Raw genomic sequence first — 15371 nt, forward strand, 5'->3', positions numbered from 1 at the left:
GGTTGCTCAAATGATTTGGAAGGAAGGATCAGAAGAAAAGTGTTTACAAAGACCAATGCATAAATATAAGGCAAAAACTGCAGCTGATTTAACCTTAGTAATGAAAATAGGTTTAAATTACTACATGAAAACAAGTCCTGGGTAATGAATAGTCTAGCAGATACTTAGAAATTATAGAGGTTGCAATTAATTTAGAAAAATATATCAAGTGCCAGACACAGATAACTCAAGCCTATAATAGCTACTTAGGAAACAGAGACCTGCAAAACTGTGATTAGAAGAAAGTCTGGAAAAAATGTTTGTGAAACTCTGTCTCCAAACTAATCAGCCACATGCTGGACTTGGAGGCACGGCTTAAGTGACAGAGCAGCAACCATGAGGAAGAAACAAATCAAGGGCATGGGACACTGAGTTAAAGCCCAGGTCTAGGTACTCTTGAAAAAAGGAAAGAGAGAGAGGAAGAGAGAAAAAGAGAAAAAAAGGGAGAGAGAGAAAAAGGAAACAAGAAAGAGAGAGAGAGGAGGGAAAGAAGGAAGAAAGAGACAGAAAGAAGAAAGGAAAGAAAGCTGAAAAGAATGGAACCAACCCAGATGCCCTGCAGTAGAAAAATGGATCAGGAAAATGTGGCACATATACACAATGGAATTTTATGCCTCTACCAGAAAGAATGACATTGCCCCATTTGTAAGGAAATGGAAGGACTTGGAAAAAAATTGTACTAAGTGAAGTGAGCCAGACCCAAAGAAACATGGACTCTATGGTTTCCCTCATAGGGAATGATTAGCACAGGTTTAGGCTATTCACAGCAGAGGATCACAAGAGCCTAATAGCTATGCCCCTCTGAATGCGTAAGATGATGCATCATCTTATGAAATGATCTCCATGTTATGGAAATGACTGTTATTTACTGTTGTAATCACTTTCAATATGTGATGTGAAACCATAGCTTCTATTGTTGGTGATACTCTTGTATCCCCTTCCTGTAGTTGTACCCACACTATCACTCTATCTCATCTGAGTACATTGGATACTGTATATACTGGTATTAGAACTAGGGAAGTGAAAGAGATATCAAAATCAAGAGACAATGGATAAAAAGACAAATGACTCCAAAAGCAATACTTGCAAAACCATTTGGTGTAAACCAACTGAACAACTCATGGGGAGAGAGAGAAAGGGAGAGGGGAGAATGAGGGAGGAGGTAACAAACAGTACCAGAAATGTACCCAAGGCCTAATGTATGAAACTGTAACCTCTATGTACATCACTTTAACAACAAATAAATTAAAGAAATAAATAAAGGTTAAAAAAAGAAAATAATTGGGAATGTAAATGTGTTTATGTATCACAGTATTAAGATATAATATTTTCTCATGAAAATGGTTCTGTTCTGTTTATTGAGTTCTTTTGACATGTATTCTTAATACATAAATGATATTGTATCTGAGATTTGCTATCTAATAGTAAAGGAAGATTACAGGATGTGATCTTTCAATGAAATAAAAATGTTCATGAGTAGATAGTAGCTGAAACCAGGTCACGTGTGTATGGACTGCTAAACTCTTCTTTATGGCAGGTTATATTTTAATTTTTTATAATTAAAATATTTTTTAAAAATAAGTGGCTTGAATGAACAGGAATGTAAATATTAAAGCATTTTAGACAAGTTTGGCAGAAGGTACAAAATACCTCAATATATATGGCGTCTGCTGAGGAAATTATTGCTAAGAAATCATTGCTAAGAAAATGATATGTGCACATCACAGAATATTTATGAAGTCTGGTCATAACTTATAAAAAGTTGATAACAAGCATTTAGTGAAATGTGATGCTTAGTGCCATGTGGGGTCTCACTGAAAGTTAAATATGACCTCTTGTTAGAAATTCCTGAATTTTCCATAAGTGATAGACATACAGGGGGTTGAGGTTGCCACACACTGTAAATTATAAAAGTGAGAGGAGATGCACATGGTTAGATCTCGTGATTAAACCCACTGTTACTGTGAGGCACAATGCTGTGGGAATTGAATGGATGAACAAGGTAAGTTGCACCAAATAGAAAATACTGCAGTAGAAAAATTGATGTGTAAGTTATGAATGACACATATAAAATAAAATACATAAAAATAAGGATATGACATAGAGTAAAACTGAGAACTAGAAGAATGTACATATACATTTGACAGTACTGGGGTTGACCTCTGGCCTCCTAATTACTAGACACGTGCTCCACCACTTAAGCCACTAAGTCCTTTTTGTTTTAGTTTATTTTTGAAATAGGATCTTTTTTTTGCCTGGGACTGGTCTTGAACGTTGGTCCTTTTATGTTTCCCTTATGGCTGGCATTATAGGGATAAACTACCATGTACAGTATGTGTGTGTGTGTGTGTGTGTGTGTGTGTGAGAGAGAGAGAGAGAGAGAGGAGAGAGAGAGAGAGAGAGAGAGAGAGAGAGAGAGAGAGAGAGAGACGGGGCTTCAACTCATGTCCCATAGCTTTTGTATTTAAGTCCAGCGTTGTACGATTTGAACCATAGCACCACTTCTAGCTTTTTGGTCGTAAATTGAAGATGAGTGTTATGTACTTTCTTGTTCAGGATGTCTTCCATACACAATCCTCAGGTTTCAGCCTCCTGATTAGTTTGGATTTTAGGTGTGAGCCACTGTTACCCAACTTAGGAAATGCATTTTAAGTATTTTCTCTGAGTAAGTAGATTGACTTTAAATTTTTATAGATTTTTAAAAACAATTTCCAAATTTATTATTTAATGTTTGGATTTATTTATTTTTTATTTTTTCAAATTTTTATTATCAAAGTGATGTACAGAGAGGTTACAGTTTCATACGTAAGGCATTGGATACATTACTTGTACTGTTTGTTACCTTGTCCCTCATACCCCCCTACTTCCTCCCCCGAAGTATTCAGTTCACTCACACCAAACAGTTTTGCAAGTATTGCTTTTGTAGTTATTTGTCTTTTTTTTACCCCGTGTCTCTCAAATTTGGTATTCCCTTTCAATTTCCTGCATCCAATACCACTATACATGGTTTCCAATATACCAAGATAAGATTACAGAGATAGTGTACGTACACCCACAGGAAGGTGACACAAGAACATCATCAATAATAGAAGCTACATATATACATGGGACATTGAAAGTTGTTACAACTGTGATATAACAATTGTCTCCATAACATGGAGTTCATTTCACTTAGCATCATCTTATGTGTTCATAAGGGTATAGCTACTGGGCATTGTGATGCTCTCCTATGACTTGCCTAAACCTGTACTAATTATTCCCAATAAGGGAGACCATAGAGTCCATGTTTCTTTGGGTCTGGCTCACTTCACTTAGTATAACTTTTTCCAAGTCCTTCCATTTCCTTACAAATGGGACAATGTCATTCTTTCTGAGAGAGGCATAAAATTCCGTTGTGTATATGTACCACATTTTCCTGATCCATTCGTCTACTGAGGGGCATCTGGGTTGGTTCCAGATTCTCGCTATGACAAATTGTGCTGCGATGAACATTGTTGTGCTGGTGGCATTACTGTGATTTTGTTTGTGGTCTTTTGGATAGATACCCAAAAGTGGTGCTGCTGGGTCAGAGGGGAGTTCTATATTTAGCCTTCTGAGGAATCTCCATACTGCTTTCCAGAGTGGCTGAACCAGTTTACATTCCCACCAACAATGAAGTAAGGTTCCCTTTTGGCCAAATCCCCTCCAACAACTGTTATTGTTAGTTTTCTTGATATATGACATTCTTACTGGGGTGAGATGGAATCTCAACATTGTTTTGATTTGCATTTCTTTTTTTTTTTTTTTTTTTTTTGGCCAGTCCTGGGCCTTGGACTCAGGGCCTGAGCACTGTCCCTGGCTTCTTCCCGCTCAAGGCTAGCACTCTGCCACTTGAGCCACAGCACCGCTTCTGGCCGTTTTCTGTATATGTGGTGCTGGGGAATCGAACCTAGGGCCTCGTGTATCCGAGGCAGGCACTATTGCCACTAGGCTATATCCCCAGCCCTTGATTTGCATTTCTTTTATGGCCAGTGATGTAGAGCATTTTTTCATATGCTTCTTGGCCATTCTCATTTCCTCATCAGAGAAGTCTCTTTGTAAGTCTTTAGCCCACTTGATGAGGGGGCTATTGGTTCTTTGTGGTTTTGTTTTGGAAGAAGGTAAGTTTTTTAGTTCTGCATATATTTTAGATATGAGGCCTTTGTCTGTTGAATGGCCGGTAAAGATCTTCTCCCAGTCTCTGGGCTTTCTGTTTATCTTGCAAGCTATGTTCTTTGCCGTGCAGAAGCTCTGCAGTTTGATGCAGTCCCATTTGTCCAACCTTTCTTTGATTTGTAGCCTTTTTGGATCTTTGTTGAGGAAGTTCCATCCAGTGCCAAGGAGCCCAAGTGTTTCTCCTACTTCTTCCTTTAGTGTTTTCAGGGTGTCTGTTTTGATTTCGAGGTCTTTAATCCATTTGGAATTGATTTTTTTTTTTTTTTTTTTTGCCAGTCCTGGGCCTTGGACTCAGGGCCTGAGCACTGTCCCTGGCTTCTTTTTGCTCAAGGCTAGCACTCTGCCACTTGAGCCACAGCGCCACTTCTGGCCATTTTCTGTATATGTGGTGCTGGGGAATCGAACCCAGGGCCTCATGTATATGAGGCAGGCACTCTTGCCACTAGGCCATATCCCCAGCCCCTGGAATTGATTTTGGTGCAGGGTGATATATAAGGATCTAGTTTTAGTTTGTTGCATGTGTTGAACCAGTTTTGCCAGCACCACTTGTTAAAGAGGCTGTCTTTCTTCCATACTATTGTCTTAGCTCTTTTATCAAAGATTAAGTAGGCGTAGTTCTGTGGGTTCATTTCAGGGTCTTCAAATCTGTTCCATTGGTATTCAGGCTTGTTCCGGTGCCAATAGCAAGCTGTTTTGATTACTATAGCTTTATAATACAGCTTGAAGTTGGGTATTGTAATTCATCCAGCACTGTTCTTTCTGCTTAGGAGTGTTTTTGCTATTCTAGGTCTTTTATTGTTCCAGATGAATTTCTGGATTGCTTCCTATATTTCATTAAAAAATTGTGTTGGGATATTAATGGGTATTGCATTGAATTTGTAGGTAGCCTTAGGCAATATTGCCATTTTGATTATATTAATCCTCCAAATCCAGGAGCATGGGAGGTTTTTCAATTTCCTTAGTTCTGACTTAATTTCGTTTTTGTAGCTTTTAAAGTTCTCATCAAAGATGTCATCCACTTCTTTGGTTAAGGTTATTCCTAGGTAATTTATGTTTTGGGGGGCTATTGCAAAAGGAGTTGCTTTCCTGATTTCAGCCTCGGTCTTCGGGTCGTTAGCATAGAGAAAGGCCATTGATTTTTGAAGGTTTATGTTATATTCTGCAACTTTGCCAAAGTTTTGGATCAGCTCTAGTAGCTTGGGGGTAGAGTCTATGGGATTCTTTAGGTATAGGATCATGTCATCTGCGAAGAGAGAAAGTTTAACTTCATCTTTTCCTATTTGGATCCCCTTTATATTTTCTACTTGCCTAATTGCTCTGGCTAGGAATTCTAGTACTATGTTGAAGAGAAGGGGAGAGAGTGGACATCCCTGTCTTGTTCCTGATTTTAAACAGAATGGCTTTAGATTTTCACCATTTAGAGTTATACTTGCTGTTGGTTTGTCATAAACTGCCTTGATTATATTCAGTAATGTTCCCTGGAATCCCAGATTTTCCAGGGCTTATAGCATAAATGGGTGCTAGATTTTATCAAACACTTTTTCCGCATCCAGAGATAAAACCATGTGGTTCTTTACCTTGCTCCGGTTGATGTGGTGGATTACATTAATTGACTTGCGTATATTTAAACCAACTTTGCATCTCTGGGATGAATCCAGTTTGATCGTGGTATATAATTTTTTTGGTGACCTGTTGAAGTCGATTGGCCAGAATTTTGTTGAAAATTTTTGCATCTATGTTCATCAGGGAGATCGGTCTGTAGTCCTCTTTCCGTGATGAGTCTCTGCCTGGTTTTGGGATGAGGGTTATAGTGGCTTCATAGAATGTGTCTGGTAGTGAACAGTCTCTTTCAATTTCATTGAAGAGTTTGAGAAATATTGGTGTGAGTTCTGTTTTGAAGGCCTTGTAGAATTCTGCAGTGAATCTGTCTGGACATGGCCTTTTCTTGGATGGCAGATCGTTTATTGCCATTTCTATTTCAATACTGGATATGGGTCTGTTTAGAAGGTTTAAATCTTCATGGTTGAGTTTGGGGATATGAATTTTTTCTAGGAAGTCATCCATTTCTTCCAAGTTCTCGAATTTGTTGGCATAATGGTTTGTAAAATAGTCCCTTATTATTTTCTGAATTTCAGTTATTTCTGTGGTGATGTTACCTGTTTCATCTCTTATCTTGTTTATTTGAGTGTGCTGCCTTCGTTTCTTGGTCAGGTTTGCCAGGGGTCTGTCTATCTTGTTGATTTTTTCAAAGAACCAACTCTTTGTTTTGTTGATTCTTTCAATGCTTTTTTTTCTTCTCTAATTGATTTAATTCTGATATGATTTTAATTATTTGCTTCCGTCTATTGACTTGGGGTTTGGCTTGCTGTTCTCTCTCCAGAAAATTAAGGTACTTCCTTAAATTATTGAGTTGCTGTTTCTCCAGTTTGTTGGTGTATGCACTCAGAGATATAAATTTTCCTCTGAGTACTGCCTTTGCTGTGTCCCAAAGGAGCTGGTACTTTGTGTCCTCAACTTGGTTGAAGTCCATAAACATTTGAATTTCCGTTTTAATTTCTTCAATGACCCACTGATGGTTCAGCAGTGTGTTGTTTAGTCTCCATGAATTGCAGGATTTTCTGTGGAGGCTGTTTGAGTTGAGCTCTAATTTTATTCCATTGTGGTTTGAGAGAATGCAAGGAATGGTTTGGATACTTCTGAATTTGTACAGATTTTCTTTGTGCCCTAAGATGTGATCTATTTTTGAGAATGTTCTATGTGCTGCAGAGAAGAATGTGTATTCTGTTGTTGCTGGGTGGAATATTCTGTAGATGTCGGTTAGGTCTATTTGCTCTATGCAATTATTAAGATCTGTGGTTTCTTTGTTCAGTTTTTTGCTTGTTGATCTGTCCAGAGGTGATAGTGGAGTGTTAAAGTCCCCAACTATCAATGTGTTTGGGTTTATGAGTGTTTTTAGAGTCAGTAGTGTTTGTTTGATGAAGTTGGGTGCTCCTGCATTTGGTGTGTAGATATTTAGAATGGTTATTTCTTCCTGTAGGAGAGATCCCTTTACTAGTATGTAGTAACCTTCTTTGTCTCTTCTTACCTTTTTTAATTTGAAGTCAATTTTGTCAGATACTAGGATTGCAACTCCGGCCTGCTTATGGGGGCCATTTGCTTGATAGATTTGTTTCCAGTCTTTCACTTTTAGAAGATGTTTACTTTTGCTGGATAGATGTGTCTCTTGGAGGCAGCAGAAAGATGGATCTTGATTTTTTATCTAACTTATGAGCCTATGTCGTTTGATTGGAGAATTAAGTCCATTAATGTTGACAGTTAGGATTGAGAGATGATCATTTGTTCCTTTCATTATCACTATCTTGTTTAAAGCTGTGTCTTCCCATTTCTTGATCTGATGTTTATTAATTAGGGTTCATTTCTCTTTCTGTATTTGGATCTTGATTATTATCCCTGTATAGTACATCTTCGAAGACTTTCTGTAAAGCTGGTTTGGTGGAGATATACTGTTTCAGTTTTTCCTTACTGTGGAAGACTTTTATTTGACCTTCGGCTATGAATGAGAATTTGGCTGGTTACAGAATTCTTGGTTGATAGTTATTTTTATTTAGAGTTTGGTATACTTCATTCCAGGCACTCCTTGCTTTCATTGTCTCTGCTGAGAAGTCTGGGGTAATTCTGATTGCTTTTTCTTTATATGTGATTGTTTTATTTTCCCTAACAGCTTTGAGTATTTTTTCCTTGCACTCTACTGAACCTGTTTTGATCACAATGTGTCAGTGGGAGGTCCTATTCTAGTCTGGTTGATTTGGGGTTCTAAATGCTTCTTGTATCTGTATAGGCCTTTCCTTCTGGATATTTGGGAAGTTCTCAGCTAATATTCTGTTAAATAGGTTGCCTAGCCCATTAACCTCTTTCTCTATGTTTTCCTCAATACCTATTATCCTTAAATTGGGCTTCCTGATTGTGTCTTGAATCTTCTGTAGCGATCTGCTTTGTTGATTGGACTGGATTTGTGTTGATTTTTGATGTTTCTCCATAGAATCTAAGGAATCTTCAACTCCTGAAATTCGATCCTCTGCTTCAGTTAGTCGGGACTTGTAGGCTAGTTACTTGATTTCAGATCTCTCTTGCTTCTGACTGGTCTTTCCTGATAATTTCCATGTCATTTCTTAGGTCTTGTATGGACTTCTTTACTTCATTAACTTCATTACTTTGGTTTTGAGAGTTGTCTCTCAAATCTTTAAGCTGGTTAGCTATCTTTTCATTTGACTCTTGAAGTTCATTTATCTTTCTATTTGTGGAGGCCATGAAATTCTCCATTAATATTTGCCTTGCCTCCTCATGCTCTAGAATAATTGACTGAAGAGATTCAATCTTTTCATTTATCATGTTTATCAGTAGACTTTGTAGAGCTTTTTGGGGGTTCTCTTCTATGTCTTTTATTGACTGTTCTGCTTCCTGCTTATTTTGAGTGGCGGATAAGACTTCATTGGTTGCCATCTTTCTTGTGTTTCTTCTGCCCATTTGAATTGGGGATGCCAGTCTACCACCACCTGTGAGCACCGTTTAAGACCAAAGCAGCCCTTACCAAGCACTGTTGTGTAAATCTTACAAGTTCACAATTATGTACTGATACCCTGTATACCTGTCTATAAAATTAGATTTGGTGTTTCTAACGAATACAATTTCAATATAACAACTGATTCTGGGCCCTGTATTCAGTAGTTACTTATTTACTGTTACAACCCTATACGCAATTCTTGCTTTTTTATTAAGATGGTGCTTTGCTCTGGTGGTGGGGGAAGGGCTGGCTTGCAGAAGCTGCTCTGTGGGGGCGAGTGAGAATATCTTTCATGGGGTACTCATGCCTTCTCTGCGATTTCAGGTCGTCCGTGCTCAGCCGCCGCCTGTTCTCCGCTGTGTGCTTTACCTGCTTGGAGTGCAGGTTGCTGTGCCGGGTGCTGTGCCAGCGCCAGCACTGGCATGGAGGTGGGATACCGCCCAGAGCTCGAATCTGTGCTTTCACATGAGCAAAGTCGATTTTTCCTTCCTGGCCACAATCCCTGTACTGTTACAACTTACGCTGGTTGTGTTTCTAGTGGTAAAAGTTTCTATGGGGTGAGAAAACTGCGATGCTGGAGGGAGCTGAGCTAGTGCACTGCAGCTCCTCTGCTGTCTTCCTGGAAGTTCCTAATGTTTGGATTTAATTGTATGACCTGACCTTGAATCCAATGCCTGAATTCTGTCTGTTAGTTCTTTTGCTCAAGGCTTGTATACTACCACTTAAGCCACAGCTCCATTTCTGGATTTTTTATTGATTAGATGGAGATTGGAGTCTCCTGGACCTTCCCGTCCACACTGACTTCAGACCACAATCTTCTGATGTCAGTTTCCTAAGGAGCTGAGATTACAGACATGAACCATGGTTGCTCACAACTAACACGTTTAATTAGAAAAAAAATTGAATGTTAGCACCATTATAGTTTCACAAGATTATTCAATTTATGATTATGGTATGAGTTAAAGCAAAGACACATCAGTAAATGGTGTTGGAGAAAGTGGATATCACTTGCAAAAGAATCATGTCAGCCCCCTAACATAAATAGGAAATGTTAACTCTAAACAGGCCAATGTCCTAAATATAAGAGCTAAAACTACAGACAATAAGCACACATTTCCATGATTGTATATTTATCTATTGTTTCTCAGTATGAAACTAAAAGTGTAAGCAAAAAAAAAGATAAACTAGATTTCATCAGAATTAAAAACATATGTGTTCCAGAAGATACTAAAGGCCAGATTCAAGAGGATTGGGGTGCAATATCTTGGGCAAAAAGTTAATGAAACTCCTGTTTCAGCAATTACTCAAGACTTAGTAGTTTATACCAGTATTGTCACTTTCATGGGAACGATAGATAGAAGGATGTTGTTCTGAGATGGTCCTTATTCAGAAAGATCAAGAACATATCTGGAAAATAATAAAGCCAAAAAGAGCTGGAGCCATTGCTGGAGTAGTAGAGCAATAAAGCTCTGATTTCAAATGCAGTACTGAATAAATTTTTAAAAGGATGCTATATAGAAAAGAAGAAAAAAACTTACAGAACCAGTAAATATTTTTTTCCAAATTGCATATGCAATAAGGGGATATATAAAAAATTAAAAATCATATAATTGAATAGTAAAATATAATAAAAATCTGCCAAATATTTGAGTAGATGTTTCAACAAAGGAGATGCACAGAAAATAAAAACAGAGAATGGTGTTTAATAGGCATTAGTAAGTGCAAGTCAGAATCTCAGTGTGGTATCATTTCCCACAGAGCAGGATGTATAAGAGGAAAAGTCATATAATAACAAGTGTAAGGCAAGAATTCCAACAACTGGAACACTCACACCACACACTACGGTGAGAATGTAAATTCTAGCATCCATGTTAAAAAATAATTCGGCATTTGCTCAGAAATTAAAAGTATATGACCCAGCGATGTCTTTTTCTAGGTATGTACTCCAGAGACTAGAAAACATACTCCAGGTGAAAATGTGGCCATGAATATTAATAACAACATGTCTCATAATAAAGAAACTGAGGCATCCCAAGGTCCATAAGCTGAGAAACACATAAATACAACATGCTGCTTACACCCTATGGGTGTAATGTATAATGAAAGTATAATGAAAGGCATTTAGGTCATTGAAATGCTCTCTCTCTCTCTCTCTCTCTCTCTCTCCCTCTCTCTCTCTCACCCTTTCAAGGAGCCATAAGTTGAACAGGTTTTCTCCAACTTAATTCTGCACCATCAGAGGTTCAAAGATTATAGCACCAAGAAACCATGAACTAAAACCATGAGCCAAAATTAACCATTTTTCTTTTCAAGTTGGTTAACTCAGCAATGTTGTCACAGTGATGGAGAGAATATAAAGGTAATTATTTGAATGCAGAGGCAAAACTTTGAGAATGATGAAATATGAAGAATCCTAAAGAGGTTAATCACAAATTTCCTTATTTAGCTTATGGGTCAAGATAAAAGAATGGGATTGAAAATAGAGAATGTTTCCACATATGCAAGCTAGAGATGGAAAGAAACAGATAGAACAATTAATAGAAATTACTAGAAACAGTTTTAGAAAAACGAATCTACAAATACAATTTAAATTTATAGAAAAAATTATGAAATGTTTGAAAAATCTCTCTAAAGAAGGAAGTCTACTGATTTTTTTTTTCAAACTATGCATTTGGATACAAGGTGCTGCGAGTTAGTTCTATATACAGTAGTGATAACTAATTTAGTGATAACTAGTTTGTGAACTTAGGTATTAAACTGTGGATGCTGGTGTGTTGCTAGCGATGCAGTTAACACAACTAGTGTGAACATCTACCGTGTTCATCTTCAGTGGGGTCTTTAGCTACACAGAGGAAGTCAAGCAATGCTTGGGACCACACTGGGGTGCCAGATCAAATCTCTGACCGGAAGGAAAGAGAGTGAGAGCTGCTGTTGAGGGCATGGGTACCCTGAGGTGTGACCTTGACCACAGGGGCCATAGTATCTCACCCAGAAGCAGTGTGGATGATCAGCATACCTTTCTGACAGAAGGGCCCTTCATATGGGGAGTTGGTGCAGTCACAGGAGTAGCCACTGTGCTTCTCCACACACTTGCCCCCGTTGTGGCAGTTGCTGCCATAGCTGCTGCAGTGACCTGGGCAGCCTGGCCTGACTCCAGATGTGACTTTAGCTCTCTCCTCCAGGTCCAGTTTCTGCCCATTCAAATGCAAGGAGCGAATGCAGCCAACAAATCCTTTCTGTCTTGATGATGTTCCCCCTGAAGATGAAAAAAGAAGACAAGAATATATGAGTGAATTCATTTTCCTTTTAGTTTTACTGTCTTTACTGATAATGATTGGCTTAATTACTGTTCAATTGTCTGGCTGTCATGGGCTGAGAGAGACACACAGAGAGACAGAGAGAGGGAGTGAGAAAGAGATGAAGAGACAGAGATAAAGACAGAGAGAGAGGGAGAGAGAGATGGGGCAGGGAGGGAGAGCGAAAGAGACCAAAACACATATATAGAGACAGAGATAGAGAAAGAGAAGGAGAAAGGAAGATGAAAACGAGAATGAGGAGGAAAAGGAGGAAGAGGGGGGAAGAGGAGGAAGAGGAGAATACAGTTCACAAAGGATCCTTTACGCTAAATGTTTAAGAATACATCCTATGCCTTGTTAATCGTATAAACTTGGATATCACACTGTCTGTATTTGGCTTTCCTCTATAGTGCAGAGCAAGGCATAAGGGAGTCCTTTCTGATAGATTAAGAAGCAAGCAGTTAGGTATGGCAAGGTAGGAAGCTACAACAACTTCCTTCCCCCATCCCCCCAATTATGCAGTGCAGTGTTATATTGCATAAAGGACAGATTTGAAGCCAGATAGAGAGTCAAATGCCATGTCACTTACTGGATGGTCTTTGTGTCAGATGTTTGATCTATGAAATAAGAATTAACCTATTTCATGTTAGACATAGTCAAAAATCAAAGATTTTAGTACATTCTCAACTGTTGCTGTTTCCTTGTCCTTTCTATTGTACCCAACACTGGGTAGGAGCAATTGATACAGAATAATTGATTCTCCAACTTAAACTAAATATAATATTTGGAAGACAAGAATTTTTCTTTTTTTTTTTTTTGGCCAGTCCTGGGCCTTGAACTCAGGGCCTGAGCACTGTCCCTGGCCTCCTTTTGCTCAAGGCTAGCACTCTGCCACTTGAGCCACAGCGCCACTTCTGGCCATTTTCTGTATATGTGGTGCTGGGGAATCGAACCCAGGGCCTCATGTATATGAGGCAGGCACTCTTGCCACTAGGCCATATCCCCAGCCCCAGACAAGACTTTTTCATCAAGGATATACAGTAGGACTCATCATCAATTTTCAGCCGAGGAAACACCTGGAGACTATCAGTGTGGATTTGATACATTCCTTATAAATTTTTGAGTTGGGCAGATTCAAAGTTTCTAAAGTACTTTGCTGACATTGAAAATGTGGGATTTCTGTCCTTGGTTTACATAGCATGTGTGCTGAGAGAACATAAGCCAGAAAATAGAGATGAATCCACGGACAGGTTCTTATTCAATGCTGTGAATTCTGGGAGATTCCAGCCTGCCCTTAAAGAACAACGTTTAATTTCAATTCCTTGGGTTGGGGGCACACACAGCTGAATGGGGGAATCTATAGGTCTGTGAAGTTTACCAAGTTTCATAATAGAGAATATGAATAGGAAAGGGCTACTTATCCTCTATTTTTATATTCAGAGGATATCCTGTCTGAGTCTCATTCATATCTAGCCCTTTGTCCTACAATTTTACTAAGTCTTGGTCTACCAGGTGACTAGATGGGAATATGATCCCAGGAAAGTGGATCAGATGGTGCTTTCAAATGTGTTATATTAGCAAAAAGATAAGTTGCAAATAAAACAGGTGATTGGAGAGGAGGAAAATAATTACAGTGGTAAATGCATGGAAGTACAGAAAAGGGGTTTTCTGTTCCTTATATCACACCAGTAAATACATTTATAAAATTTACTGCTTGTGCCCAGAGATGAGGCAGAACATTCCTCAGAGATACATCTATTTTCTTATTCTATGATGATGATAAAACTCCACTATCTTTCTGATTCTGATAAGTGATACCCAAGCAGGCCAAGAGGCCAAACCCAAATTGCATTTTCTTGTCTGTCTCAATTTTGGAGAGTAAATGTCCTTTTAACCACGAGATAAATCAATTATACACAGAAGCAGATCACAGCAGAAGGTTCATTATTTCTTTCTAGGAAATTGTGTGGAATAGGAAGGAGGATTTATGTAGTCAAATGTTTTGTTCTGATTTCATTATTTTGTAGTTACTCCCCGCAGTGTATTTGAATAACTCTTCATATATCGTGTTAGTGCCATTTTCCTCCTGGAAGAGGTGGAGAATGCAAGATCTATTGCACATTTTTTTGAGTGTGACTTAGTCAAGAAGTTTATAAATGGAGAGCAAGGTGATTACATTGGCTTTTCTGGTAGAATAGCACCCCTGGAGGCGAAAGTCATTCAGTCTGGTGACTATGCCCTCAGAGAAAGGGTACTGTCACTTCTGGATGCTGACAGGACACAATTGCATGATGAAATGCAGTGTGACGCTTACAGCAAATTAACTTCCAGTTTTTACCTGGCTATCTTTTATTCTTTTCAAAGAAGAAAAATAGCAGATGTGATTACTTTTTTCATTATTGACAGAAATATGTAGACTAAGGATGAATAATTTTAAGACAACTCTGATCACCACAGAAACCCACACATGCACTCCCTTGCATACCTAGAATAGTTGTTGCTTCTTTGAATTCTATGAGAATGATGTCTATTACCTGTAGAGTACTGTCTAAGACACACCTCTTCTGCAAAAATTGGATCATTATTTTCCTTCTTGCTCTTCAATCACAGCACAGATTTGTTTCCTTTATGGGCACTTCTAGATCTATACTTCTTTCTACAAAAAAACAACACCTATATTCTTGATATAGTCATCCTGACTGATCTTCATCTCCCATTGAATCTTGCCATCCATTCTCGATGTTGTAGCCAGACTTGATTCAAATCTGAAATGTTGATTCTGCCATTCTGATTGACCCCCTAACTACACTACTTCTTATTCTAAACTAAAGATCAAAGGAAAATTCCTTAGCCTAGCTGATATAAAAGGATTTTGGTCTGCTTCTTACTTCTATAGCTTCCCCTTCCCACATTCTCTGATCTGACTTCAGTATATCAAATGTCTGACCTCCTCATGGCTCCATTTTGAGTCACAGTCTATTTAGACTATATTCACCTTCATATATTACATTCTTCTCCTTCCCTAACTAAACATATTTCACCTATGCAATCACAAACACACATTTCTGCACTCACATGCTCTTTCCATAGTCATTTATATTTAGCCCACTCAGCATTTGATTGTTTCAATTTTTGCTATTCTTATTTGCTAGTATTGAGACTTGAACTTGAACACTGCTCTTTTGCTTTTGTCACTCAAGGTTAAAGTTGTACCTCTTGAGTCACACCTCCACATCTTGCTTTTTGGTGGTTAACTGGTGATAAGAATCTCTCCGACTTTT

General features: G+C 38.4%; 1 protein-coding gene across 3 annotated transcripts in view; it reads right to left on the reverse strand.

Moving 5' to 3' along the window:
* Cntnap5 (contactin associated protein family member 5) overlaps positions 1-15371 on the reverse strand; it is a 936592-nt gene that overhangs the window by 137915 nt on the left and 783306 nt on the right. For all 3 annotated transcript variants that reach the window (XM_048329504.1, XM_048329503.1, XM_048329502.1), the window contains exon 18: positions 11811-12050. In XM_048329504.1, coding sequence (XP_048185461.1) covers positions 11811-12050 — 240 coding nt within the window. The remainder of the gene's footprint in view (positions 1-11810; positions 12051-15371) is intronic.

This window comes from Perognathus longimembris, chromosome 20, assembly GCF_023159225.1.
Source record: "Perognathus longimembris pacificus isolate PPM17 chromosome 20, ASM2315922v1, whole genome shotgun sequence".
Classification (NCBI taxonomy): Eukaryota; Metazoa; Chordata; class Mammalia; order Rodentia; family Heteromyidae; genus Perognathus; species Perognathus longimembris.